At 45.4% G+C, this 27,969-nt stretch overlaps 3 protein-coding genes across 8 annotated transcripts; 1 reads left to right on the forward strand and 2 right to left on the reverse strand.

Annotated features, from left to right (window-relative positions):
• LOC120948098 (lateral signaling target protein 2 homolog) lies at nt 1-27,868 on the forward strand. Of its 5 annotated transcripts, none has more exons than XM_040364088.2 (4): nt 1-101; nt 2,411-2,721; nt 26,422-27,039; nt 27,121-27,868. In XM_040364088.2, the coding sequence occupies exons 2-4, from the start codon at nt 2,713-2,715 to the stop codon at nt 27,307-27,309; spliced, it is 816 nt and encodes a 271-aa protein (XP_040220022.2). In that variant the 5' UTR covers nt 1-101; nt 2,411-2,712; the 3' UTR covers nt 27,310-27,868. The 5 variants fall into 5 exon arrangements, with proteins under 5 accessions (XP_040220022.2, XP_049461766.1, XP_049461765.1 ...); XM_049605809.1 differs by having other exon boundaries at nt 15-101; nt 2,337-2,721; XM_049605808.1 differs by lacking the exon at nt 1-101 and adding an exon at nt 813-1,227 and having other exon boundaries at nt 2,337-2,721.
• On the reverse strand, nt 5,748-14,404 carry LOC120948100 (eggshell protein 2A-like). The gene is made up of 2 exons (XM_049605810.1): nt 14,128-14,404; nt 5,748-9,441 (listed from the first exon to the last, which is right to left on the reverse strand). Exons 1-2 carry the CDS (start codon nt 14,312-14,314, stop codon nt 9,263-9,265), a joined length of 366 nt encoding a protein of 121 aa, XP_049461767.1. The 5' UTR covers nt 14,315-14,404; the 3' UTR covers nt 5,748-9,262.
• LOC125906544 (eggshell protein 2A-like) lies at nt 10,884-23,115 on the reverse strand. Of its 2 annotated transcripts, none has more exons than XM_049605811.1 (2): nt 20,832-23,115; nt 10,884-11,115 (listed from the first exon to the last, which is right to left on the reverse strand). In XM_049605811.1, the coding sequence occupies exon 1, from the start codon at nt 23,034-23,036 to the stop codon at nt 22,671-22,673; it is 366 nt and encodes a 121-aa protein (XP_049461768.1). In that variant the 5' UTR covers nt 23,037-23,115; the 3' UTR covers nt 10,884-11,115; nt 20,832-22,670. The 2 variants fall into 2 exon arrangements, with proteins under 2 accessions (XP_049461768.1, XP_049461769.1); XM_049605812.1 differs by lacking the exon at nt 20,832-23,115 and adding an exon at nt 16,146-18,062.
• Nucleotides 27,869-27,969: the final 101 nt, after the last annotated feature.

A 27,969-nucleotide genomic window follows, 5' to 3' on the forward strand; every position in this document is an offset into this window, starting at 1 on the left:
AGCAAACACCATCGGGGCAGACGGACCATCATTTCGTTAGCGGCACCCGTCGAGGCAGGCCGCAGTTACTGAGTGTGCAGTGTTTAGCTTCGCACGCAGCCGTAGGTTTCCGTTGTCTATTTTCACTCCCCTCATAATCACCAGCACCCTTCTTCCCGTCGCCTTGCCCCAACGTCTTCGTTCGTTGCGTTGTGTCGAGAAATTAAAGAAAATTCCGTCGGGAAGGGATCCAAGTGTGCGCGCACCGCATTTTCCACGGATATCGTGTACCGCCTGCTGTGCGTGTGTTTATGTGTGTGTGACGGTGCTCATTTCCTCCTGAATCTTTCCGGACGGCTGCCTGTTAGCGAATCGTACAGTAGCGCTGGCCCGTTTGACGCTGTGATCGAACGGAGCAAAATCGATCCGACAGAGCCGATTGGGGCGCGGATGTAACCTATCAGGTGAAACCTAATCATTCGCTCTGTGTGTGTGTATGTGTGTTTCTGTGACTCTCCCTTCTGTTTTCCCACCGAGTAAACGATCGAGAAAGTGAAACGAATCGAGAAAAGTAAAAGCATTAGACAGCTGTGTGTGTTAGTGTTTTTTTGTTTTTGTATTTCCCATTTCTGTGTGAGTTTCGACCGTTACGTGAACCACTTGTGCTGTTCCATTTTTTCCGCACGCCGTGCAAAACCGACGACCGGCCATTTGTGTTTCCCCTTTTCGTCCACGGTATGAGGGGTGGGGAGGGGGGGGGGGGAGTTCGATCCGGCCAAGTGTTTATTAAATTTGTCCCGAGCAGCATCGCGCAACCCCAACCCGTCCGCCGGAGGGGGCGCGCGATTGTCGCAGTTGAGCGTGTGCGGTGTGAGTGAGCGTACACACGCATCATGCTGCCGCCGTCGCTACGCAGCATAAGCACAGTGGGTGAACGGCAGTAGGCCAGGCGGTTAAAAATAAACACCACACCCTCACACGCAACCACAGTGCCCGGTAGGGAGAGAAGGGGTTGGTGCGACTCTCAGCCCGGCCAGGTAATGATGCTAGACGATGATGGGCGATGATAGCGCAATGAGCTCGGCTTGCATGCCTAACGCAACTTCGCGCATCTATCGGACGTTGTGGTTCGGACGTGAGTGCGCACGCCTCACGCCTCAGCCCTCCAGTTGGCTGCGTCAAGTGGTGCAAAGAACGACATTGAAAAAACGGTGCATCACCGTGTGTGTGTGTGAGTGTGTGGTGTTGGTAGGTTTCAATGCTAGACGCGTTTCGCTGCCTACGATCGAGCGCGATCAATCATACGCACTAACCTCAAAAAGGCTGGTCCCAACACGGTTGTACGTACCATGTACGGGTAGTAAACTGCTGCAACTGTTTCACCGGCTAGTGGTTTTGTGTTTTTTCGCAACTTTTCGGTTTTCTTGTGGCAAAACCCGCTAATCAGTGGTGAAGTAACGAGCGTACGCGCTAAAAGTAACGTGACGCAGCTAACACGAGGAAGTGTGGATACGTCCGCTGATTGCAGCAGTGACAAGTGTGTGTGTGTGTGTGTGTTTGTGGGTGTGTGTTTTTTCTATTTGTTGTTATAGCGCGTCGAGTTGTTGAGGTGTGTTATCATCTAACTTTCAATCCAAATGGCTCCATCCGCCACTTGAGGCTCTACTATCACAGTGTTGCCCAAGTGGGTGTTCCCTGAGCCCCCAAAAACACAAAGCAAAACCTCGAGTGTCCATTTCATTCGATACACCCTCTTCTTCCCCCCAGGTGGGATCACCCACCGGAATGGTAATTCTATCCGCTAAGCTGGATAAGAAGCTTCCTTTCTAACAGCGCCTTTTTGCGTAATACTTCTCCAATTTTTTCGTGTTCCACAACCTTACCACCCCCCTACAAACACAAACGGAAACAAAAACATTCCACAACACAGACACACACACACACACACCGTTTGGAGGATACAATGACGGTTCAACCCCAATGCCTCTGCGTTCTCGGCCAAACGGTGAGGAGCTGACCATGGAGGTCACGGAGTGAAATCGCGAAAATTGTGCTTCGACACAAAAAAACAAAACCAACAACCTTCCTCCGTACGTCGAAATCTTCGAAATTGCACCTCGCAGAATGTGCGTCATCTAGTGCGGCTTGTTGCGTTACCACCACCAACCCCTACCCCTCCCCGTATGGTTTCGGATTCCGCGAGTGTGCACTAGTAGCAACAACAACAACAAATACAACACCGGCTGAAGTAATCCAAACACGCGTCGAAGCGCTTGGAAGCCAATGCCGTTGCGCGGGCCACCCAAGGAAAAGCTGAGAGATGTTCTTTCTGTTTTCTTCTGTCTTTGCTTTTCCAGGGGGGGGCGAGCTATTTCCAACGTTTACGGCTGCAGTGGTATAATCTTATACATATCCTCCTTCAATCCACCAGCCCGAACTAGCGAGAGTGTCGCAGCCGTTGATTGTGCCGTCAGTGCGCGTGTTTATGAGTGGCCTTTCAATTTGTTATCTAATGTGCAGGCGAGTGGTACAGGTTGCAGCGAGACAGATCCAGTAAAGTGTACTGCTGCTGTTTTGTCGCGGAACTGTTCTGTGCCAATCAACTTGTTGTGTGTGTGTGTGTGTTTGTGTGTGTTGAAAAAGTCATGCTTCCGGTCATCGGATTGCTAAACAACTGCTGATCTCACCCACTGATTGCCGCCGTCCGTAAACTTGACCATCGAACAGCGTTAAATGGATACGGTACGTACACAGAAGTTGATGCTATTTTGTACAGGGTGACTCTAAGATGAAGTCGGTGTATAGAAGAATATTTTAAGCAGTATCCATCTTTAGTGTAACTAGTTTCAACATTTGAAGGGTTTTAGAGCTTCTTTTCGATAATCATATGTCATTACCGCAAATTTGCATTGTTATATTCGTGAAACCATAAGCCGTTGTGCACAAAAGAAACAAAATGCAGCGTGTTCCAAGTCGCTTTCATATGCAAACAGAGACATTTTTCAACTGCCCAGCTGTCACAAGTATGTAATTGCTGTTGAAAAGCATCTCACGATCGATGAATGCTACAGTTCACATAGTTCACTCGAACAACCCTGTAATTCGGACCAAGGTTTTATGAGTGAAGTTAAGAGCTCGATCAAAAGAATGTGCTTATAGCAGCATTTGATCTGTTAGACGACTTTTCGATTTTCCACACGAGTTCAATAGGCATGGTAAACTAATACACAATAAGATACAGTAATAAACTATGATGAGAGGCTATCTTTGAATAACTTCCTTTTTATTACAAGATTCTACTTTACTTATACCTTCCATTGCTAGCTGGAAATGATTGTTTACTGCCTCCTGCTCGGAACTACCCTGTGTGCCACTTCCCTCTCTTGTCCTAATGATTGCTGTTAATAATTCAATTTATCACAAATGCTCCACACACCATCCGATAGTCCGGTAGCACCGTGCATGTGAACACGTTAAACACCATCCCGCAACAGACACGTGTATGGGCCATCGACTGTTTGGTGGCAATGTGTTAGGTTTGCTTTGGAGAGTGTTTTCCCTGCTACGTGGCTGTTCCAATCATGCCCGCATAGCGCTAGGGGCGATACGGGCAATTAGTGAAGTGATGTGGTTCGTTAGTTTCTATTCTTCAGCGAGCAAGCTGAAACTGAACAGTGAATCTTGTAAAAAGAAACCCATCACTATTGGTGTTTGCATAATGCATGATCCTCTACTCAGTGGATATTCACCTCCGTTTTTATACACTCAGTTCAATCAACAAGCAACACTGAACCCTTGGAATGCTTCAGCAGCTTATTGCATTGATTGCTGGAACACTTGCTCATGTCCCGTTTATGACTCATGAGAACACGTCTATTTTTATTTTTTTTATTTCACTCCATTTCATATCTCTTAACGGATTTTTTTCAATTAATTGAAATTTTAAATTTGCTGTTCAAAATCTTAGCAAACCGTTACCCGTAAAACCAGTGTGCTGATAAGACAGTATTCCAAAATCTGACGTTTTTTGATAGTACGTCCGGATGTAACGGAGACCAATCAATAGCTTGAAAGTGGTGCCCAGCTGGTGTGTAATCTCAACAAACAACTGTCTGACGGCGAAACAAAAAATATTCCTAATCTTGATCATTGGATCACGTGTGTAATGGGATTGAAGCAGAGAATATTTAATATTTATTTTCTTGAATATGCATTGTCTTTCGTCACCAGCTAGCGTTATGTAAACAGGAATGTGTCGATAAATACCTTCTACCATTTCGCGCTCTCCTCACTAGAGCTGTCCTTCGCATCATCACGTTGCTTCCCATTTCCTCGGCCATTATGCTTTCCATTCTTTGCATGGCCTTTCTTCTTCCCTTTGCCGGGGCTACTGCTACGAGATGGTTGGTCGTTAGATTCACTAACATGCTGCTCATGTTTGGGTACGAATTCCAGTGGTGAAATGGGCAGTGGCATCTTTGCTGGTTGTGCAGGTTGTATAGGAATGTTCATGCGATTTACTACGCTTAAGCTCTTTTCCGTGGCCAGTCCTTTGGGTGGAGTTTTAGGCAAGGTAACTGATAGTTTCGTGGTCTCAACACTCACTGGTCCTTTTACGGCAACCGGCGCTCGGTAGGGCAAAGCATTTGTACCCGGAAGCGCGGCTTTTGGTTTGATAGGCGGGAACGTTGATAGCCCAGTGTTGCCTGGAGACAGTGAACGACGTACCCGATAGTGATTGTACTCTTCTGAGCTTTCGGTTGAAGGTTTATCCTGCTCTGTGTTTAGCTGAGATTTGGTTCCGGCCGTAGCTGCCACGAACGAAACGACCAACACCTGAAGCAACAGAGTTCTTATAGTTCCCATTGTGATAGACAAGGCACTGGAAGAATGGTTTACTACAAGGCCTTTTATATACAGGCGTAAGATGTTAAAAATAGTTGCCGCATTTGCAACCTTAAAACAACATGCATATTAGACACATTTAAAAACGATCAGTACATAACTAAATTACATTATAATAACCGCACTACGCATGACCATCCGTATAAAAGACCATCGGAAGGCGATAGAATTTATCATTTCGTGCCTACTATTTGAAACCGTCCAAACCAACTCAGTTCAACCAACAATGAAGGCTACTCTGTTCTTCTGCTCAATGAAGGGCACGGGCCGTGAAAATGGTAAGGGCAAGAAGAACTAAGGTGACGATTGGTTCGAGTGATGGTTGAAAAATAAAGCATCTTGAAAACAAAACAAAAAGACTTACGTGTGCAGAGTACGAGGAACGCAATCCGAACAAACGCAAAAACGTCTCCATAAATGTTGTTAATGTTTCCTTGGAAGGTTGTTGATTTAACCGACCTTCGACGATATGATCTTCAAAATTGCATGCTATATTAGATAGATTCCACTAAAACTAGATCGCAACGATCACCGATGCTGGATCAAGCGTTTTCGCCGGCTTTTTGCTGATGGATGCGGTGATCATGGCAACGAAGAACGAATAAAACATATTATTTGCATATTTTGTACCCTACCACCATTGGTAAGTTTGTTATATCACGCGAAGCTCACGAAATGAGAATGTATTCTTTGACTACTTTATACTACATAAGAGACTAATATGCTAACTAGCATATTATCAGAAATAAAAGCACTTTTAATTAGCACTTTTAAGATAAAGTTCTCATTGAAAGTAACGCTAAACTAAATTTAAATAAATAAATACATAAATATTTTACTGTGTTATCAAATAACTACAAATGTATGTTTGTTTAGCTATAATGTATCATTTTATTTCCGTATGTTCCGTTCAGTTCTTTCCCTTGCCCTTTCCGTGCTCCTTGGCCTTCTCCTGGCCCTTTCCTCCATTCTGAGCGTGGGCACGACCAGCCTCAGCACGGGATGCAGCGTCGCCCTTCTCCTGTCCCTTGCCCTTGCCGTTGCCAACGCCTACTTTCGAGCCATCGGCAGCTCCAGCGGAAGCTTGTTCCTTTCCTTTGCCCTTGCCCTGTCCCTTGCCATGCTGCTCACTGCTGTTGGCAGAGATAGCCACGACGCACAGGACGACGACCAGGAAGAACAGAGTAGCCTTCATTGTTGTGGGTTGAGTTGAGTTGGTGAGCTGGGTTGGGTGGTTGGTTAAGCTGCTGGTAGCTGGGCTGGTTGTGTTGTTTCGAGTGTTTTTCATCAGTATTTATAGTAGCCAATATGGACATTAGTGCGAATAATGCCCGTGTCAAGCTATTAACTTGCGATCAAGAAAATGAACACTGCATGCAGTAAATGGTTATGCCTAATAGGATGAAAATGAATAGTACTGATCTGCCCCATGATCATGTATTAGATAGTAAATTAATCGAGCTACTGATCGGCAGGTGATCATTTGCAAATATATCCTAGTCAAGTTACTTCTACTTGGGTATCGAGTTCAACACCTTATAGTGTTATCTTTCCACATACGTGTCTTGGTCAAAACCGTCTGTTCAAAGGTATCACAAAATAAAAAGCCCTCTCTTGATCTATGATTGATCAAGAGTTATCGCCAGTGATTCAGCTGAGAAATAACGAGATTTTTTTTTGAAACGAATATATAATATTATTTGTATATTTTCTACACCACACGTATTGGATGTTGGATATTATGTCACGAATTGCTCGACATTCAAGTGCATTCCTTTACTAGAAAATAACATTCAAACGTGGTCAGTTGCATCACAAAAGATATTCAATTAATCTAATGGACTGCTCCAATACTTAATACCACATTGATTCAAACTATTCTCATGACGCTATATTTGTTCAGTTCAGATTCATTTACATCCTTCTTAGCGCAACGTGTATCATACTGGTCCTTGAGCATTTAACAGGAGCTGTTGTCTACAGTGGAATAAACACCATTTCTTCAGCATTATTTCACTGAGTTACAATATATTACCATAGTTTTGTTGCGATATGATGCGACATCAGTTAGCAAACACTCCAGAAAAAGCGACAACTGTCAAAGGGAAAGTGAAGCTTCTTAAGTATAACATGGTTTAAGACGCTTTTCATAGGATTCCCTCTTCACGATCATTTTCTTTCAATCATCTCACATGTATTGTTTTGATATGTTATCAAATAACAACAAATGTTTGTATGTTTAGCTATAATGTATCATTTTATTTCCGTATGTTCCGTTCAGTTCTTTCCCTTGCCCTTTCCGTGCTCCTTGGCCTTCTCCTGGCCCTTTCCTCCATTCTGAGCGTGGGCACGACCAGCCTCAGCACGGGATACAGCGTCGCCCTTCTCCTGTCCCTTGCCCTTGCCGTTGCCAACGCCTACTTTCGAGCCATCGGCAGCTCCAGCGGAAGCTTGTTCCTTTCCTTTGCCCTTGCCCTGTCCCTTGCCATGCTGCTCACTGCTGTTGGCAGAGATAGCCACGACGCACAGGACGACGACCAAGAAGAACAGAGTAGCCTTCATTGTTGTGGGTTGAGTTGGGTTGGTGAGCTGGGTTGGGTGGTTGGTTAAGCTGCTGGTAGCTGGGCTGGTTGTGTTGTTTCGAGGCTAGTTCATCAGTATTTATAGTCAACCAACATGATCGTTAGTGAGAATAACATACGTGTCAAGCTATTAAATTGCGATCAAGAAAATTGCAACTGGATATTGTTCAAGAACAAACAGCGATGACCAACTTGACCGAAAATGATAAATAATGGCGTAATATCACTTAATAGATCGTAATGTCGGGCGGTCCCGTGGTACAGTCGTCAACTCGAACGACTCAATAACATGCCCGTCATGGGTTCAAGCTTAGAATGAACCGTCCCCCCGTAGCAAGGATTGACTATCTAGCTACGTAAGGTAATGAATTAAGTCTCGAAAGCCTGTATAGGTAATGTAAGCCGGCATGGCTGCATAGAACGTTACGCCAACTAAAAGAAGATCGTAATGTCAATACATTGATCGAACTTCTAAGCTCTTAACACTTGATTGATTATGTTTGCGAATAGTTCGTAGAAGATCTTTAACATATGATATATTCGTCTTATTATCATGACTTCTAACTTTTGTGTTCGGATGACCGATGAAGCGTTGAAAATAATGACGCGAACACAAACTACAATTTACAACTTATATTATAAGTAAAATGATAACATCCGTGCCGCGCTGACACACAACCGTTCGCCACCAAAGCCAGATCGGAAGAGAGAGAGCAATTCCTTAATTCTAATTCTCCTAATTCTAATTCTCCTAACTCTCCAGATTTCGCCTTGCCTATCTAGTTTCGCCTCGCCGTTGCGTCGGCCGCCTGACTGGTATCGGCGACTGTCTCCAGCCGCGATCCAGGGGTGAGCAACAATACGATCACAACACTAACATTGTCCGATCAGCTCAACTGATCCTCGGAAAACCTCGGATCTCAGATAAACTAGGCAAAGACCAAACTGATGGTGGCAACATCAGCGGACCTACCAATAACAAATCCAAACCTACATAGGCGTGACGTACAGATAGGTGAACGCACTTTTAAAGTCGTTTCACAATTCACCTATCTCGGGTCAAAGGTCTGCAACGACAATAGCGTGGTAGCTGAGTTGCACGCAAGGATGCTGGCTACCAACCGGTCTTTATACGGCCTGAGCATTCAGTTCACCTCAAAGAACCTGTTGCAACGAACGAAACAGGCAATATATGGCTCCTATATAGTACCGGTGCTAACATACGCCTCTGAGACATGGACACTGTCCAAATATGACAAAACCCTCTTAGCCGCGTTCGAGAGAAAGATGCTTTGAAGGATTCCTGACCCTGTATGGGTGGAAGGACAATGGAGGAGCCGTTATAACGACGAGCTATGCGAGATGTACTGTGACCTCATTGTCGTGCAGCGTATCAAGCATGCCAGGCTCCGATGGGCTGTTGTCCGCAAGAACAGAGGAGGCATGTTAGGCCCAAATTGAGGTCGCAAGATGTCGTTGCGGCGTCCACCATTGAGGCCGTGATAACGGATTGGCAGACGAAAGCGCGAGACCATGAGTGGTTTCGGACACTCCTGAGGCAAGCCAAGACCGCAAAGTACTAGTAGCGCCGGATAAGTAAGATCATTAGAAATACCAAAGATCATATCGTCGAAGGTCGGTTATATCAACAACCTTCCACGTAAATATCAACAACATTTATGGAAATGTGTTTGCGTTTGTTCGGATTGCGTTCCTCATACTCTGCACACGTAAAACTTTTGGTTTTGTTTTCAAGATGCTTTATTGTTCAACCATCGCTCGAACCAATCGTCACTTTAGTTCTTCTTGCCCTTGCCATTTTCACGGCCCTTGCCGTGTTCCTTCTGCTGCTCCTGCTTTCCCTTTCCTTTCGGGCTCTCCATGCGACGCGACGATCCTTCCATCTCACGATCCATACCGCCCTTTCCTCCCTTGCCACCCTTTCCTCCCTTGCCACCCTTTCCGCCCTTTCCACCTTGGCTCTCCTCCGAGCTACCACCCTGTTGTCCATCCTCCATCGATCCCGACTCGTCCTGTCTGTTGCCCTTGCCCTTGCCCTGTACTTCGGACTTTCCCTTTCCACCCCGCTTCTGTTCGGATTGTGGAGCAGCCAGAGCCACTGCGCACAGGACGACGACCAGGAAGAACAGAGTAGCCTTCATTGTTGGTTCGACAGGGTTGGATTGGTTGGTTGGAGCTAGGTTGGCTGGTTGGTTAAGCTGGTGGTAGCTGGGCTAGTTGTGCTGTTTCGAGGCTAGTTCATCGATATTTATAGTCAACCAATATGATCGTTAGTGAGAATAACATACGTGTCAAGCTATCAAATTGCGATCAAGAAAATTGCAACTGGATATTGTCCAAGGACATACATTAATGACCAACTTGACCGAAAATAAGAAATAATGGCCTAATATCACTTAATAGATCGTAATGTCGGGCGGTCCCGTGGTACAGTCGTCAACTCGAACGACTTAATAACATGCCCGTCATGGGTTCAAGCTCAGAATGAACCGTCCCCCCGTAGCAAGGATTGACTATCTAGCTACGTGGTAATGAATTAAGTCTCGAAAGCCTGTATAGGTAATGTAAGCCGGCATGGCCGCGTAGAACGTTACGCCAACTAAAAGAAGATCGTAATGTCAATACATTGATCGAACTTCTAAGCTCTTAACACTTGATTGATTATGTTTGCGAATAGTTCGTAGAAGATCTTTAACATACGACATATTCGACTTATTATCATGACTTCTAACATTGTCCGATCAGCTCAACTGCTGATTCATTTCGACGATCTTCCCTGCATTAATCGTGGTTCACACGTTCCAAAACATAAACAAAATCAATGTGCCACTTGGTAGTCTTTCCATGCATGTTTAGCAGGTAATTCCAAGAAATTCTCATAATTATCAAAACACTAAAATTCCTTTTATCAAAAGCCACTTTTGGAATCCCGGCCAAACTGATACGGTTAGTTAAAATGACTATGACCAACATCACTTGCCAGGCGAAGGTTGAGGGAAAACTCTCAAGGCTTTTTGCTACCATTAAAGGTCTGCGCCAGGGGGACGAGCTTGCCTGTCTCATATTCTACTTAGCGCCAGAGAGGGCCATCCAGGACTCGAGGTTGGAAGCTTCGGGAACCATCTTCTATGAGTCAACCCATATCCTGGCATATGCTGATGATATAGACATCAATGGTGTGCGGCACTCCTATGTAGCAGAAGCCTACCAAGGGATCGAGTAGGCGGCAGAGAACCTCGGATTGCAGATAAACTAGGCAAAGACCAAACTGTTGATTCAAAGATCATATCGTTGAAGTTCAGTTATATCAACAACCTTCCACATAAATATCAACATCATTTACGGAAACGTTTTTGCGTTTGTTCGGATTGCGTTCCTCATACTCTGCACAAATAAGTTTCTTTGGTTTGTTTTCAAGATGCTTTATTGTTCAACCATCGCTCGAACCAATCGTCACCTTAGTTCTTCTTGCCCTTGCCATTTTCACGGCCCTTGCCGTGTTCCTTCTGCTGCTCCTGCTTTCCCTTTCCTTTCGGGCTCTCCATGCGACGCGACGATCCTTCCATCTCACGATCCATACCGCCCTTTCCTCCCTTGCCACCCTTTCCGCCCTTTCCGCCCTTTCCACCTTGGCTCTCCTCCGAGCTAGCACCCTGCTGTCCGTCCTCCATCGATCCCGACTCGCCCTGTCGATTGCCCTTGCCCTTGCCCTGTACTTCGGACTTTCCCTTTCCACCCCGCTTCTGTTCGGATTGTGGAGCAGCCAGAGCCACTGCGCACAGGACGACGACCAGGAAGAACAGAGTAGCCTTCATTGTTGGTTCGACAGGGTTGGATTGGTTGGTTGGAGCTAGGATGGCTGGTTGGTTAAGCTGCTGGTAGCTGGGCTAGTTGTGCTGTTTCGAGGCTAGTTCATCGATATTTATAGTCAACCAACATCATCATTAGTGAGAATAATACCCGTGTAAAGCTATTAAATTGCGATCAAGAAAATGAACACTGCAGGCAGTAAATGGTTATGCCTAATAAGATGAAAATAAAGAAAAATGATCTGGCACATGATCATGTATGAAATGTGATTCATGCAGCAAGTTCATGCGTTTCTCCATTCCTTGTTGTATTCAATCTCTGTAAGATGATCGAGCTACTGATATGCAGGTGATCATTTGCAAATATATCCTAGTTAAATGTCTTCTATTTGAGGCTCAAGTCCAACACCTTATGCTGTTGTCTTTCCACATCCGTGTCTTCCTCAAAACCGTCTGATCAAAGAACCCCCACCAAATATGGATCGCTCTCTTGATCGATAATTGATAAAGAGTCATCGCCAGTGTTTTAACTGAGGAAAAATGTGATTTTTGTTTGGAACGAATATATAATATAATTTATATATTTTCTACACCACACATATTCGTAAGTTTGATATTATGTCATGAATTACTCGACATTCAAGTGCATTCCTTGACTAGTAAATATGATGCAAACATGGTCAGCTACATCATAACAGATATTCATTTAGTCTGATGGACGGCTCCAATACTCAAAACCACGATGATTCTGTTCGCATTACGGTATATGGGTTCAGTTCAGATTCATTTACATCATTCATAGCACAACGTGTATCATACTGGTCCATGAGCATTTAACAGGAGTTATAGTCTACAGTAGAATATAAACCATTCCATCGGCATTATTTCACTGAGTTACAATATATTACCATAGTTTTGTTGCGATATGATGCGACAGCAGTTAGCAAACACTCTTCATGATCATTTCTTTCAATCAGCTCACATGTATTGTTTTGATGTGTTATCAAATAACTACAAATGTATGTATGTTTAGCTATAATGTATCATTTTATTTCCGTATGTTCCGTTCAGTTCTTTCCCTTGCCCTTTCCGTGCTCCTTGGTCTTCTCCTGGCCCTTTCCTCCATTCTGAGCATGGGCACGGCCAGCCTCAGCACGGGATGCAGCGTCGCCCTTCTCCTGTCCCTTGCCCTTGCCGTTGCCAACGCCTACTTTCGAGCCATCGGCAGCTCCAGCGGAAGCTTGTTCCTTTCCTTTGCCCTTGCCCTGTCCCTTGCCATGCTGCTCACTGCTGTTGGCAGAGATAGCCACGACGCACAGGACGACGACCAGGAAGAACAGAGTAGCCTTCATTGTTGTGGGTTGAGTTGGGTTGGTGAGCTGGGTTGGGTGGTTGGTTAAGCTGCTGGTAGCTGAGCTGGTTGTGTTTTTTCGAGGGTTGTTCATCAGTATTTATAGTCAACCAACATGATCGTTAGTGATATTAACATACTTGTCAAGCTATTAAATTGCGATCAAGAAAATTGCAACTGGATATTGTTCAAGGACAAACAGCGATGGCCAAAATGACTAAAAATGAGAAATAATGGCCTAATATCACTTAATAGATCGTAATGTCGGGCGGTCCCGTGGTACAGTCGTCAACTCGAACGACTCAATAACATGCCCGTCATGGGTTCAAGCTCAGAATGAACCGTCCCTTCGTAGCAAGGATTGACTATCTAGCTACGTGGTAATGAATTAAGTCTCGAAAGCCTGTATAGGTAATGTAAGCCGGCATGGCCGCGTAGAATGTTACGCCAACTAAAAGAAGATCGTAATGTCAATACATTGATCGAACTTCTAAGCTCTTAACACTTGATTGATTATGTTTGCGAATAGTTCGTAGAAGATCTTTAACATATGATATATTCGTCTTATTATCATGACTTCTAACATTGTCCGATCAGCTCAACTGCTGATTCATTTCGACGATCTTCCCTGCATTAATCGTGGTTCACACGTTCCAAAACATAAACAAAATCAATGTGCCACTTGGTAGTCTTTCCATGCATGTTTAGCAGGTAATTCCAAGAAATTCTCATAATTATCAAAACACTAAAATTCCTTTTATCAAAAGCCACTTTTGGAATCCCGGCCAAACTGATACGGTTAGTTAAAATGACTATGACCAACATCACTTGCCAGGTGAAGGTTGAGGGAAAACTCTCAAGGCTTTTTGCTACCATTAAAGGTCTGCGCCAGGGGGACGAGCTTGCCTGTCTCATATTCTACTTAGCGCCAGAGAGGGCCATCCAGGACTCGAGGTTGGAAGCTTCGGGAACCATCTTCTATGAGTCAACCCATATCCTGGCATATGCTGATGATATAGACATCAATGGTGTGCGGCACTCCTATGTAGCAGAAGCCTACCAAGGGATCGAGTAGGCGGCAGAGAACCTCGGATTGCAGATAAACTAGGCAAAGACCAAACTGTTGATTCAAAGATCATATCGTTGAAGTTCAGTTATATCAACAACCTTCCACATAAATATCAACATCATTTACGGAAATGTTTTTGCGTTTGTTCGGATTGCGTTCCTCATACTCTGCACAAATAAGTTTCTTTGGTTTGTTTTCAAGCTGCTTTATTGTTCAACCATCGCTCGAACCAATCGTCACCTTAGTTCTTCTTGCCTTTGCCATTTTCACGGCCCTTGCCGTGTTCCTTCTGCTGCTCCTGCTTTCCCTTTCCTTTCGGGCTCTCCATGCGACGCGACGAGCCTTCCATCTCACGATCCATACCGCCCTTTCCTCCCTTGCCACCCTTTCCGCCTTTTCCGCCCTTTCCACCTTGGCTCTCCTCCGAGCTACCACCCTGCTGTCCGTCCTCCATCGATCCCGACTCGCCCTGTCGGTTGCCCTTGCCCTTGCCCTGTACTTCGGACTTTCCCTTTCCACCCCGCTTCTGTTCGGATTGTGGAGCAGCCAGAGCCACTGCGCACAGGACGACGACCAGGAAGAACAGAGTAGCCTTCATTGTTGGTTGGACAGGGTTGGATTGGTTGGTTGGAGCTAGGATGGCTGGTTGGTTAAGCTGCTGGTAGCTGGGCTGGTTGTGCTGTTTCGAGGCTAGTTCATCGATATTTATAGTCAACCAACATGATCGTTAGTGACAATAACATACGTGTCAATTATTACTATTAAATTACTATTAAATGGCAATTATTACTATTAAATTGCGATCAAGAAAATTGCAACTGGATATTGTTCAAGGACAAACAGCGATGGCCAAAATCACTAAAAATGAGAAATAATGGCGTAATATTACTTAATAGATCGTAATGTCAACGCATTGATCGAACATCTAAGCTTTTCTTACTTGATTGATTATGTTTGCGAATAGTTCGTAGAAGATCTTTAACATATGATATATTCGTCTTATTATCATGACTTCTAACTTTTGTGTTCGGATGACCGATGAAGCGTTGAAAATAATGACGCGAACACAAACTACAATTTACAACTTATATTATAAGTAAAATGATAACATCCGTGCCGCGCTGACACACAACCGTTCGCCACCAAAGCCAGATCGGAAGAGAGAGAGCAATTCCTTAATTCTAATTCTCCTAATTCTAATTCTCCTAACTCTCCAGATTTCGCCTTGCCTATCTAGTTTCGCCTCGCCGTTGCGTCGGCCGCCTGACTGGTATCGGCGACTGTCTCCAGCCGCGATCCAGGGGTGAGCAACAATACGATCACAACACTAACATTGTCCGATCAGCTCAACTGATCCTCGGAAAACCTCGGATCTCAGATAAACTAGGCAAAGACCAAACTGATGGTGGCAACATCAGCGGACCTACCAATAACAAATCCAAACCTACATAGGCGTGACATACAGATAGATGAACGCCCTTTTGAAGTCATTTCAGAATTCACCTACCTCGGGTCAAAGGTCTGCAACGACGATAGCGTGGTAGCTGAGTTGCACGCAAGGATGCTGGCTACCAACCGGTCTTTATACGGCCTGAGCATTCAGTTCACCTCAAAGAACCTGTTGCAACGAACGAAACAGGCAATATATGGCTCCTATATAGTACCGGTGCTAACATACGCCTCTGAGACATGGACACTGTCCAAATATGACAAAACCCTCTTAGCCGCGTTCGAGAGAAAGATGCTTTGAAGGATTCCTGACCCTGTATGGGTGGAAGGACAATGGAGGAGCCGTTATAACGACGAGCTATGCGAGATGTACGGTGACCTCATTGTCGTGCAGCGTATCAAGCATGCCAGGCTCCGATGGGCTGTTGTCCGCAAGAACAGAGGAGGCATGTTAGGCCCAAATTGAGGTCGCAAGATGTCGTTGCGGCATCCACCATTGAGGCCGTGATAACGGATTGGCAGACGAAAGCGCGAGACCATGAGTGGTTTCGGACACTCCTGAGGCAAGCCAAGACCGCAAAGTACTAGTAGCGCCGGATAAGTAAGATCATTAGAAATACCAAAGATCATATCGTCGAAGGTCGGTTATATCAACAACCTTCCACGTAAATATCAACAACATTTATGGAAATGTGTTTGCGTTTGTTCGGATTGCGTTCCTCATACTCTGCACACGTAAAACTTTTGGTTTTGTTTTCAAGATGCTTTATTGTTCAACCATCGCTCGAACCAATCGTCACTTTAGTTCTTCTTGCCCTTGCCATTTTCACGGCCCTTGCCGTGTTCCTTCTGCTGCTCCTGCTTTCCCTTTCCTTTCGGGCTCTCCATGCGACGCGACGATCCTTCCATCTCACGATCCATACCGCCCTTTCCTCCCTTGCCACCCTTTCCTCCCTTGCCACCCTTTCCGCCCTTTCCACCTTGGCTCTCCTCCGAGCTACCACCCTGCTGTCCATCCTCCAGCGATCCCGACTCGTCCTGTCTGTTGCCCTTGCCCTTGCCCTGTACTTCGGACTTTCCCTTTCCACCCCGCTTCTGTTCGGATTGTGGAGCAGCCAGAGCCACTGCGCACAGGACGACGACCAGGAAGAACAGAGTAGCCTTCATTGTTGGTTCGACAGGGTTGGATTGGTTGGTTGGAGCTAGGTTGGCTGGTTGGTTAAGCTGCTGGTAGCTGGGCTAGTTGTGCTGTTTCGAGGCTAGTTCATCGATATTTATAGTCAACCAATATGATCGTTAGTGAGAATAACATACGTGTCAAGCTATCAAATTGCGATCAAGAAAATTGCAACTGGATATTGTCCAAGGACATACATTAATGACCAACTTGACCGAAAATAAGAAATAATGGCCTAATATCACTTAATAGATCGTAATGTCGGGCGGTCCCGTGGTACAGTCGTCAACTCGAACGACTTAATAACATGCCCGTCATGGGTTCAAGCTCAGAATGAACCGTCCCCCCGTAGCAAGGATTGACTATCTAGCTACGTGGTAATGAATTAAGTCTCGAAAGCCTGTATAGGTAATGTAAGCCGGCATGGCCGCGTAGAACGTTACGCCAACTGAAAGAAGATCGTAATGTCAATACATTGATCGAACTTCTAAGCTCTTAACACTTGATTGATTATGTTTGCGAATAGTTCGTAGAAGATCTTTAACATACGACATATTCGACTTATTATCATGACTTCTAACATTGTCCGATCAGCTCAACTGCTGATTCATTTCGACGATCTTCCCTGCATTAATCGTGGTTCACACGTTCCAAAACATAAACAAAATCAATGTGCCACTTGGTAGTCTTTCCATGCATGTTTAGCAGGTAATTCCAAGAAATTCTCATAATTATCAAAACACTAAAATTCCTTTTATCAAAAGCCACTTTTGGAATCCCGGCCAAACTGATACGGTTAGTTAAAATGACTATGACCAACATCACTTGCCAGGTGAAGGTTGAGGGAAAACTCTCAAGGCTTTTTGCTACCATTAAAGGTCTGCGCCAGGGGGACGAGCTTGCCTGTCTCATATTCTACTTAGCGCCAGAGAGGGCCATCCAGGACTTGAGGTTGGAAGCTTCGGGAACCATCTTCTATGAGTCAACCCATATCCTGGCATATGCTGATGATATAGACATCAATGGTGTGCGGCACTCCTATGTAGCAGAAGCCTACCAAGGGATCGAGTAGGCGGCAGAGAACCTCGGATTGCAGATAAACTAGGCAAAGACCAAACTGTTGATTCAAAGATCATATCGTTGAAGTTCAGTTATATCAACAACCTTCCACATAAATATCAACATCATTTACGGAAACGTTTTTGCGTTTGTTCGGATTGCGTTCCTCATACTCTGCACAAATAAGTTTCTTTGGTTTGTTTTCAAGATGCTTTATTGTTCAACCATCGCTCGAACCAATCGTCACCTTAGTTCTTCTTGCCCTTGCCATTTTCACGGCCCTTGCCGTGTTCCTTCTGCTGCTCCTGCTTTCCCTTTCCTTTCGGGCTCTCCATGCGACGCGACGATCCTTCCATCTCACGATCCATACCGCCCTTTCCTCCCTTGCCACCCTTTCCGCCCTTTCCGCCCTTTCCACCTTGGCTCTCCTCCGAGCTAGCACCCTGCTGTCCGTCCTCCATCGATCCCGACTCGCCCTGTCGATTGCCCTTGCCCTTGCCCTGTACTTCGGACTTTCCCTTTCCACCCCGCTTCTGTTCGGATTGTGGAGCAGCCAGAGCCACTGCGCACAGGACGACGACCAGGAAGAACAGAGTAGCCTTCATTGTTGGTTCGACAGGGTTGGATTGGTTGGTTGGAGCTAGGATGGCTGGTTGGTTAAGCTGCTGGTAGCTGGGCTAGTTGTGCTGTTTCGAGGCTAGTTCATCGATATTTATAGTCAACCAACATCATCATTAGTGAGAATAATACCCGTGTAAAGCTATTAAATTGCGATCAAGAAAATGAACACTGCAGGCAGTAAATGGTTATGCCTAATAAGATGAAAATAAAGAAAAATGATCTGGCACATGATCATGTATGAAATGTGATTCATGCAGCAAGTTCATGCGTTTCTCCATTCCTTGTTGTATTCAATCTCTGTAAGATGATCGAGCTACTGATATGCAGGTGATCATTTGCAAATATATCCTAGTTAAATGTCTTCTATTTGAGGCTCGAGTCCAACACCTTATGCTGTTGTCTTTCCACATCCGTGTCTTCCTCAAAACCGTCTGATCAAAGAACCCCCACCAAATATGGATCGCTCTCTTGATCGATAATTGATAAAGAGTCATCGCCAGTGTTTTAACTGAGGAAAAATGTGATTTTTGTTTGGAACGAATATATAATATAATTTATATATTTTCTACACCACACATATTCGTAAGTTTGATATTATGTCATGAATTACTCGACATTCAAGTGCATTCCTTGACTAGTAAATATGATGCAAACATGGTCAGCTACATCATAACAGATATTCATTTAGTCTGATGGACGGCTCCAATACTCAAAACCACGATGATTCTGTTCGCATTACGGTATATGGGTTCAGTTCAGATTCATTTACATCATTCATAGCACAACGTGTATCATACTGGTCCATGAGCATTTAACAGGAGTTATAGTCTACAGTAGAATATAAACCATTCCATCGGCATTATTTCACTGAGTTACAATATATTACCATAGTTTTGTTGCGATATGATGCGACAGCAGTTAGCAAACACTCTTCATGATCATTTCTTTCAATCAGCTCACATGTATTGTTTTGATGTGTTATCAAATAACTACAAATGTATGTATGTTTAGCTATAATGTATCATTTTATTTCCGTATGTTCCGTTCAGTTCTTTCCCTTGCCCTTTCCGTGCTCCTTGGTCTTCTCCTGGCCCTTTCCTCCATTCTGAGCATGGGCACGGCCAGCCTCAGCACGGGATGCAGCGTCGCCCTTCTCCTGTCCCTTGCCCTTGCCGTTGCCAACGCCTACTTTCGAGCCATCGGCAGCTCCAGCGGAAGCTTGTTCCTTTCCTTTGCCCTTGCCCTGTCCCTTGCCATGCTGCTCACTGCTGTTGGCAGAGATAGCCACGACGCACAGGACGACGACCAGGAAGAACAGAGTAGCCTTCATTGTTGTGGGTTGAGTTGGGTTGGTGAGCTGGGTTGGGTGGTTGGTTAAGCTGCTGGTAGCTGAGCTGGTTGTGTTTTTTCGAGGGTTGTTCATCAGTATTTATAGTCAACCAACATGATCGTTAGTGATATTAACATACTTGTCAAGCTATTAAATTGCGATCAAGAAAATTGCAACTGGATATTGTTCAAGGACAAACAGCGATGGCCAAAATGACTAAAAATGAGAAATAATGGCCTAATATCACTTAATAGATCGTAATGTCGGGCGGTCCCGTGGTACAGTCGTCAACTCGAACGACTCAATAACATGCCCGTCATGGGTTCAAGCTCAGAATGAACCGTCCCTTCGTAGCAAGGATTGACTATCTAGCTACGTGGTAATGAATTAAGTCTCGAAAGCCTGTATAGGTAATGTAAGCCGGCATGGCCGCGTAGAATGTTACGCCAACTAAAAGAAGATCGTAATGTCAATACATTGATCGAACTTCTAAGCTCTTAACACTTGATTGATTATGTTTGCGAATAGTTCGTAGAAGATCTTTAACATATGATATATTCGTCTTATTATCATGACTTCTAACATTGTCCGATCAGCTCAACTGCTGATTCATTTCGACGATCTTCCCTGCATTAATCGTGGTTCACACGTTCCAAAACATAAACAAAATCAATGTGCCACTTGGTAGTCTTTCCATGCATGTTTAGCAGGTAATTCCAAGAAATTCTCATAATTATCAAAACACTAAAATTCCTTTTATCAAAAGCCACTTTTGGAATCCCGGCCAAACTGATACGGTTAGTTAAAATGACTATGACCAACATCACTTGCCAGGTGAAGGTTGAGGGAAAACTCTCAAGGCTTTTTGCTACCATTAAAGGTCTGCGCCAGGGGGACGAGCTTGCCTGTCTCATATTCTACTTAGCGCCAGAGAGGGCCATCCAGGACTCGAGGTTGGAAGCTTCGGGAACCATCTTCTATGAGTCAACCCATATCCTGGCATATGCTGATGATATAGACATCAATGGTGTGCGGCACTCCTATGTAGCAGAAGCCTACCAAGGGATCGAGTAGGCGGCAGAGAACCTCGGATTGCAGATAAACTAGGCAAAGACCAAACTGTTGATTCAAAGATCATATCGTTGAAGTTCAGTTATATCAACAACCTTCCACATAAATATCAACATCATTTACGGAAATGTTTTTGCGTTTGTTCGGATTGCGTTCCTCATACTCTGCACAAATAAGTTTCTTTGGTTTGTTTTCAAGCTGCTTTATTGTTCAACCATCGCTCGAACCAATCGTCACCTTAGTTCTTCTTGCCTTTGCCATTTTCACGGCCCTTGCCGTGTTCCTTCTGCTGCTCCTGCTTTCCCTTTCCTTTCGGGCTCTCCATGCGACGCGACGAGCCTTCCATCTCACGATCCATACCGCCCTTTCCTCCCTTGCCACCCTTTCCGCCTTTTCCGCCCTTTCCACCTTGGCTCTCCTCCGAGCTACCACCCTGCTGTCCGTCCTCCATCGATCCCGACTCGCCCTGTCGGTTGCCCTTGCCCTTGCCCTGTACTTCGGACTTTCCCTTTCCACCCCGCTTCTGTTCGGATTGTGGAGCAGCCAGAGCCACTGCGCACAGGACGACGACCAGGAAGAACAGAGTAGCCTTCATTGTTGGTTGGACAGGGTTGGATTGGTTGGTTGGAGCTAGGATGGCTGGTTGGTTAAGCTGCTGGTAGCTGGGCTGGTTGTGCTGTTTCGAGGCTAGTTCATCGATATTTATAGTCAACCAACATGATCGTTAGTGACAATAACATACGTGTCAATTATTACTATTAAATTACTATTAAATGGCAATTATTACTATTAAATTGCGATCAAGAAAATTGCAACTGGATATTGTTCAAGGACAAACAGCGATGGCCAAAATCACTAAAAATGAGAAATAATGGCGTAATATTACTTAATAGATCGTAATGTCAACGCATTGATCGAACATCTAAGCTTTTCTTACTTGATTGATTATGTTTGCGAATAGTTCGTAGAAGATCTTTAACATATGATATATTCGTCTTATTATCATGACTTCTAACTTTTGTGTTCGGATGACCGATGAAGCGTTGAAAATAATGACGCGAACACAAACTACAATTTACAACTTATATTATAAGTAAAATGATAACATCCGTGCCGCGCTGACACACAACCGTTCGCCACCAAAGCCAGATCGGAAGAGAGAGAGCAATTCCTTAATTCTAATTCTCCTAATTCTAATTCTCCTAACTCTCCAGATTTCGCCTTGCCTATCTAGTTTCGCCTCGCCGTTGCGTCGGCCGCCTGACTGGTATCGGCGACTGTCTCCAGCCGCGATCCAGGGGTGAGCAACAATACGATCACAACACTAACATTGTCCGATCAGCTCAACTGATCCTCGGAAAACCTCGGATCTCAGATAAACTAGGCAAAGACCAAACTGATGGTGGCAACATCAGCGGACCTACCAATAACAAATCCAAACCTACATAGGCGTGACATACAGATAGATGAACGCCCTTTTGAAGTCATTTCAGAATTCACCTACCTCGGGTCAAAGGTCTGCAACGACAATAGCGTGGTAGCTGAGTTGCACGCAAGGATGCTGGCTACCAACCGGTCTTTATACGGCCTGAGCATTCAGTTCACCTCAAAGAACCTGTTGCAACGAACGAAACAGGCAATATATGGCTCCTATATAGTACCGGTGCTAACATACGCCTCTGAGACATGGACACTGTCCAAATATGACAAAACCCTCTTAGCCGCGTTCGAGAGAAAGATGCTTTGAAGGATTCCTGACCCTGTATGGGTGGAAGGACAATGGAGGAGCCGTTATAACGACGAGCTATGCGAGATGTACGGTGACCTCATTGTCGTGCAGCGTATCAAGCATGCCAGGCTCCGATGGGCTGTTGTCCGCAAGAACAGAGGAGGCATGTTAGGCCCAAATTGAGGTCGCAAGATGTCGTTGCGGCGTCCACCATTGAGGCCGTGATAACGGATTGGCAGACGAAAGCGCGAGACCATGAGTGGTTTCGGACACTCCTGAGGCAAGCCAAGACCGCAAAGTACTAGTAGCGCCGGATAAGTAAGATCATTAGAAATACCAAAGATCATATCGTCGAAGGTCGGTTATATCAACAACCTTCCACGTAAATATCAACAACATTTATGGAAATGTGTTTGCGTTTGTTCGGATTGCGTTCCTCATACTCTGCACACGTAAAACTTTTGGTTTTGTTTTCAAGATGCTTTATTGTTCAACCATCGCTCGAACCAATCGTCACTTTAGTTCTTCTTGCCCTTGCCATTTTCACGGCCCTTGCCGTGTTCCTTCTGCTGCTCCTGCTTTCCCTTTCCTTTCGGGCTCTCCATGCGACGCGACGATCCTTCCATCTCACGATCCATACCGCCCTTTCCTCCCTTGCCACCCTTTCCTCCCTTGCCACCCTTTCCGCCCTTTCCACCTTGGCTCTCCTCCGAGCTACCACCCTGTTGTCCATCCTCCATCGATCCCGACTCGTCCTGTCTGTTGCCCTTGCCCTTGCCCTGTACTTCGGACTTTCCCTTTCCACCCCGCTTCTGTTCGGATTGTGGAGCAGCCAGAGCCACTGCGCACAGGACGACGACCAGGAAGAACAGAGTAGCCTTCATTGTTGGTTCGACAGGGTTGGATTGGTTGGTTGGAGCTAGGTTGGCTGGTTGGTTAAGCTGGTGGTAGCTGGGCTAGTTGTGCTGTTTCGAGGCTAGTTCATCGATATTTATAGTCAACCAATATGATCGTTAGTGAGAATAACATACGTGTCAAGCTATCAAATTGCGATCAAGAAAATTGCAACTGGATATTGTCCAAGGACATACATTAATGACCAACTTGACCGAAAATAAGAAATAATGGCCTAATATCACTTAATAGATCGTAATGTCGGGCGGTCCCGTGGTACAGTCGTCAACTCGAACGACTTAATAACATGCCCGTCATGGGTTCAAGCTCAGAATGAACCGTCCCCCCGTAGCAAGGATTGACTATCTAGCTACGTGGTAATGAATTAAGTCTCGAAAGCCTGTATAGGTAATGTAAGCCGGCATGGCCGCGTAGAACGTTACGCCAACTGAAAGAAGATCGTAATGTCAATACATTGATCGAACTTCTAAGCTCTTAACACTTGATTGATTATGTTTGCGAATAGTTCGTAGAAGATCTTTAACATACGACATATTCGACTTATTATCATGACTTCTAACATTGTCCGATCAGCTCAACTGCTGATTCATTTCGACGATCTTCCCTGCATTAATCGTGGTTCACACGTTCCAAAACATAAACAAAATCAATGTGCCACTTGGTAGTCTTTCCATGCATGTTTAGCAGGTAATTCCAAGAAATTCTCATAATTATCAAAACACTAAAATTCCTTTTATCAAAAGCCACTTTTGGAATCCCGGCCAAACTGATACGGTTAGTTAAAATGACTATGACCAACATCACTTGCCAGGTGAAGGTTGAGGGAAAACTCTCAAGGCTTTTTGCTACCATTAAAGGTCTGCGCCAGGGGGACGAGCTTGCCTGTCTCATATTCTACTTAGCGCCAGAGAGGGCCATCCAGGACTCGAGGTTGGAAGCTTCGGGAACCATCTTCTATGAGTCAACCCATATCCTGGCATATGCTGATGATATAGACATCAATGGTGTGCGGCACTCCTATGTAGCAGAAGCTTACCAAGGGATCGAGTAGGCGGCAGAGAACCTCGGATTGCAGATAAACTAGGCAAAGACCAAACTGTTGATTCAAAGATCATATCGTTGAAGTTCAGTTATATCAACAACCTTCCACATAAATATCAACATCATTTACGGAAACGTTTTTGCGTTTGTTCGGATTGCGTTCCTCATACTCTGCACAAATAAGTTTCTTTGGTTTGTTTTCAAGATGCTTTATTGTTCAACCATCGCTCGAACCAATCGTCACCTTAGTTCTTCTTGCCCTTGCCATTTTCACGGCCCTTGCCGTGTTCCTTCTGCTGCTCCTGCTTTCCCTTTCCTTTCGGGCTCTCCATGCGACGCGACGAGCCTTCCATCTCACGGTCCATACCGCCCTTTCCTCCCTTGCCACCCTTGCCGCCCTTTCCGCCCTTTCCGCCCTTTCCACCTTGGCTCTCCTCCGAACTACCACCCTGCTGTCCATCCTCCATCGATCCCGACTCGCCCTGTCGGTTGCCCTTGCCCTGTACTTCGGACTTTCCCTTTCCACCCCGCTTCTGTTCGGATTGTGGAGCAGCCAGAGCCACTGCGCACAGGACGACGACCAGGAAGAACAGAGTAGCCTTCATTGTTGGTTGGACAGGGTTGGATTGGTTGGTTGGAGCTAGGTTGGCTGGTTGGTTAAGCTGCTGGTAGCTGGGCTAGTTGTGCTGTTTCGAGGGTTGTTCGTCGGTATTTATAGTCAACCAACATCATCATTAGTGAGAATAATGCGCGTGTAAAGCTATTAAATTACGATCAAGAAAATGAACACTGCAGGCAGTAAATGGTTATGCCAAATAAGATGAAAATGAAGAGTAATGATCTGGCACATGATCATGTATGAAATGTGATTCATGCAGCAAGTTCATGCGTTTCACCATTCCTTGTTGTATTCAATCTCTGTAAGATGATCAAGCTACTGATATGCAGGTGATCATTTGCAAATATATCCTAGTTAAATGTCTTCTATTTGAGGCTCGAGTCCAACACCTTATGCTGTTGTCTTTCCACATCCGTGTCTTCCTCAAAACCGTCTGATCAAAGAACCCCCACCAAATATGGATCGCTCTCTTGATCGATAATTGATAAAGAGTCATCGCCAGTGTTTTAACTGAGGAAAAATGTGATTTTTGTTTGGAACGAATATATAATATAATTTATATATTTTCTACACCACACATATTCGTAAGTTTGATATTATGTCATGAATTACTCGACATTCAAGTGCATTCCTTGACTAGTAAATATGATGCAAACATGGTCAGCTACATCATAACAGATATTCATTTAGTCTGATGGACGGCTCCAATACTCAAAACCACGATGATTCTGTTCGCATTACTCTATATGTGTTCAGTTCAGATTCATTTACATCATTCATAGCACAACGTGTATCAAACTGGTCCATGAGAATTTAACAGGAGTTATAGTCTACAGTAGAATATAAACCATTTCATCGGCATTATTTCACTGAGTTACAATATATTACCATAGTTTTGTTGCGATATGATGCGACAGCAGTTAGCAAACACTCCAGGAAAAGCGACAACTGTCATAGAGAAAATGAAGCTTCTTAAGTATAACATGGTTTGAAACACTTTCCGTAGGATTCCCTCTTCACGATCATTTTCTTTCAATCAGCTCACATGTATTGTTTTGATGTGTTATCAAATAACTACAAATGTATGTTTGTTTAGCTATAATGTATCATTTTATTTCCGTATGTTCCGTTCAGTTCTTTCCCTTGCCCTTTCCGTGCTCCTTGGCCTTCTCCTGGCCCTTTCCTCCATTCTGAGCATGGGCACGGCCAGCCTCAGCACGGGATGCAGCGTCGCCCTTCTCCTGTCCCTTGCCCTTGCCGTTGCCAACGCCTACTTTCGAGCCATCGGCAGCTCCAGCGGAAGCTTGTTCCTTTCCTTTGCCCTTGCCCTGTCCCTTGCCATGCTGCTCACTGCTGTTGGCAGAGATAGCCACGACGCACAGGACGACGACCAGGAAGAACAGAGTAGCCTTCATTGCTGTGGGTTGGGTTGGGTATGGTTAGATGTTTCAAACAAGAGCAGTTGACGGTAGTGGGTAGACTTGCTGTATGACTGTGGTACTAGTGATTCCATGCTTTTATACCTGATCTGCGTAACCAGTGCGCATATTAAATACTCATTACTCAACTCATGAGAATTGATGATTGCACCTATCCTAATGTAGTGAAATTGACCTTCTTTCAACACTTCTACCAGTTTTACAACTTTATGTTTAAATTGTTTCATTCTTTTTCTTTACCCTATATACACACAGATGAACCCCGTGGACGAACGGCTACCAAAGCTAGAGTTTACGCTTTCTACGGACGAAGAAAATGCGCTCACCCTGTACGAGGAGCTCGAGCAGACGGACATCAACCCGACCAACCTCAACGTCAACTGCTGCTGCGGTCTGTTGCGCACCTCGCCCTTCCACCAGCCAAAATCTACCACCTCCAGCCCTACCGGCCGGCGCCAGCTAGACGATGCACAAAGCGTACATCATCGCCATCACCATCATCACCACCAGCAGCAACAGCAGCATTCCGAGGACACCGATCCGAACGTTCACGTTTCGACCAGCGACGAGGACTACCGGTGCGACAACACACTGTCCGACAGATGGCGGGACAGCGTGACGCGTCGCAACGAGCGGTACCGCACGTTCGGGCTGCTCGAGTCTAGCATACTGAACAGCTTCCAGCTGCAAAACTTTCGCCGCAAGACGCCCAGCGTGTTCGACTCGTCCAGCTCCTCGGGGCAGACGAGCTGCAGCTCGACCGCATCGAGCATGATCGACGACATATCGGACAAGATCGAGGAGATCGGCAAGCTCGACACGAACATCCACTCGCTCATGTACAAATCGGTCGAGCTGCATAATGACATACTGGTAAGCAGGGTCCCTGGGATTACAATATTTGCCCCAAATGCTAAAACCCCCATTTTGTTCACCATTCCCCCTTTCCCGCAGTCCTTGGAAGCGACTACTAACCGCCTCATTGCCGACGCGAAGAAACTCTCAGACGATCTGGACGATGTACGATTCCTGGACGAGCTGATCGCCATCCTGAACGGCGACATCGGTCCGGTGATACATCGCGAATGGCCCTACAAAATCGACACCGACGCACCGATCGAAGAAGGCACCCCGGTCACCTAACCTGCCCGGTTTCGTTTCGCCAATCTCGGCACACGCCTAATGCGTGCGTGCGTTCGTGTGCCGCTTGTGCTGGGGAAGCCGCCATCGCCATCGTGCCCAGCTGTTTTCAGTACGCGCCGGTCCGGCCGGTCTTATTATACCCCTATTACACTCCGATAGATCCTCGTGACTGCATGTCGGCGGCTTTGTAGTGCCTCGGCGGTGGTTCAAAAGACACGCGAACGAACGCAACGGCACATCCAAAGACCGAACGGAGAACCTCCAAATCGATAGCGTATCTAACGTTGCAACTTCTTGCTAAGTGCGTACCGTGCACTGCTCCATTGTCCATCATAGCCACAGCGAGACACAGCGCTGAGACACACCAAGCAAATGTCCTCGTCCTCGACGATAATTGGCTTACGGGCACGGTGTTGGAATACAATACCTTTCCCTCTTCCTTTGTGACATATCCAATATTCGATTTAACGCTTCCGGGAACAGCACCGATTTTGTTGCTTGTACCGCGCGTTGTGTGTCCCCTGTTGCTTGGCCCGTTTCAACGCTGCCGCTGCTTCTTAGCCAGCATAATTATAGGCAGAAAATGTAAGACCATCAGCCTAAAGGTGTCAGCGCATTGGAAGTGTCCCCTGCGAGGTCAATCACTTCGCGTCATTTGTC

The sequence above is a fragment of the Anopheles coluzzii genome, chromosome 2 (genome assembly GCF_943734685.1).
Source record: "Anopheles coluzzii chromosome 2, AcolN3, whole genome shotgun sequence".
Lineage (NCBI taxonomy): Eukaryota > Metazoa > Arthropoda > Insecta > Diptera > Culicidae > Anopheles > Anopheles coluzzii.

Excerpts from the sequence above, each read along its gene's own strand:
- LOC120948098 (XM_040364088.2), top strand. Across the intron at positions 27,040-27,120 it reads AGCTGCATAATGACATACTG|TCCTTGGAAGCGACTACTAA; the intron begins GTAAGCAGGGTC and ends CCTTTCCCGCAG.
- LOC120948100 (XM_049605810.1), bottom strand. The coding sequence starts at position 14,314 with ATGAAGGCTACTCTGTTCTTCCTGGTCGTCGTCCTGTGCGCAGTGGCT. Across the intron at positions 9,442-14,127 it reads TAGCTCGGAGGAGAGCCAAG|GTGGAAAGGGCGGAAAGGGT; the intron begins GTGGAAAGGGCG and ends AGGAGAGCCAAG.
- LOC125906544 (XM_049605811.1), bottom strand. The coding sequence starts at position 23,036 with ATGAAGGCTACTCTGTTCTTCCTGGTCGTCGTCCTGTGCGCAGTGGCT.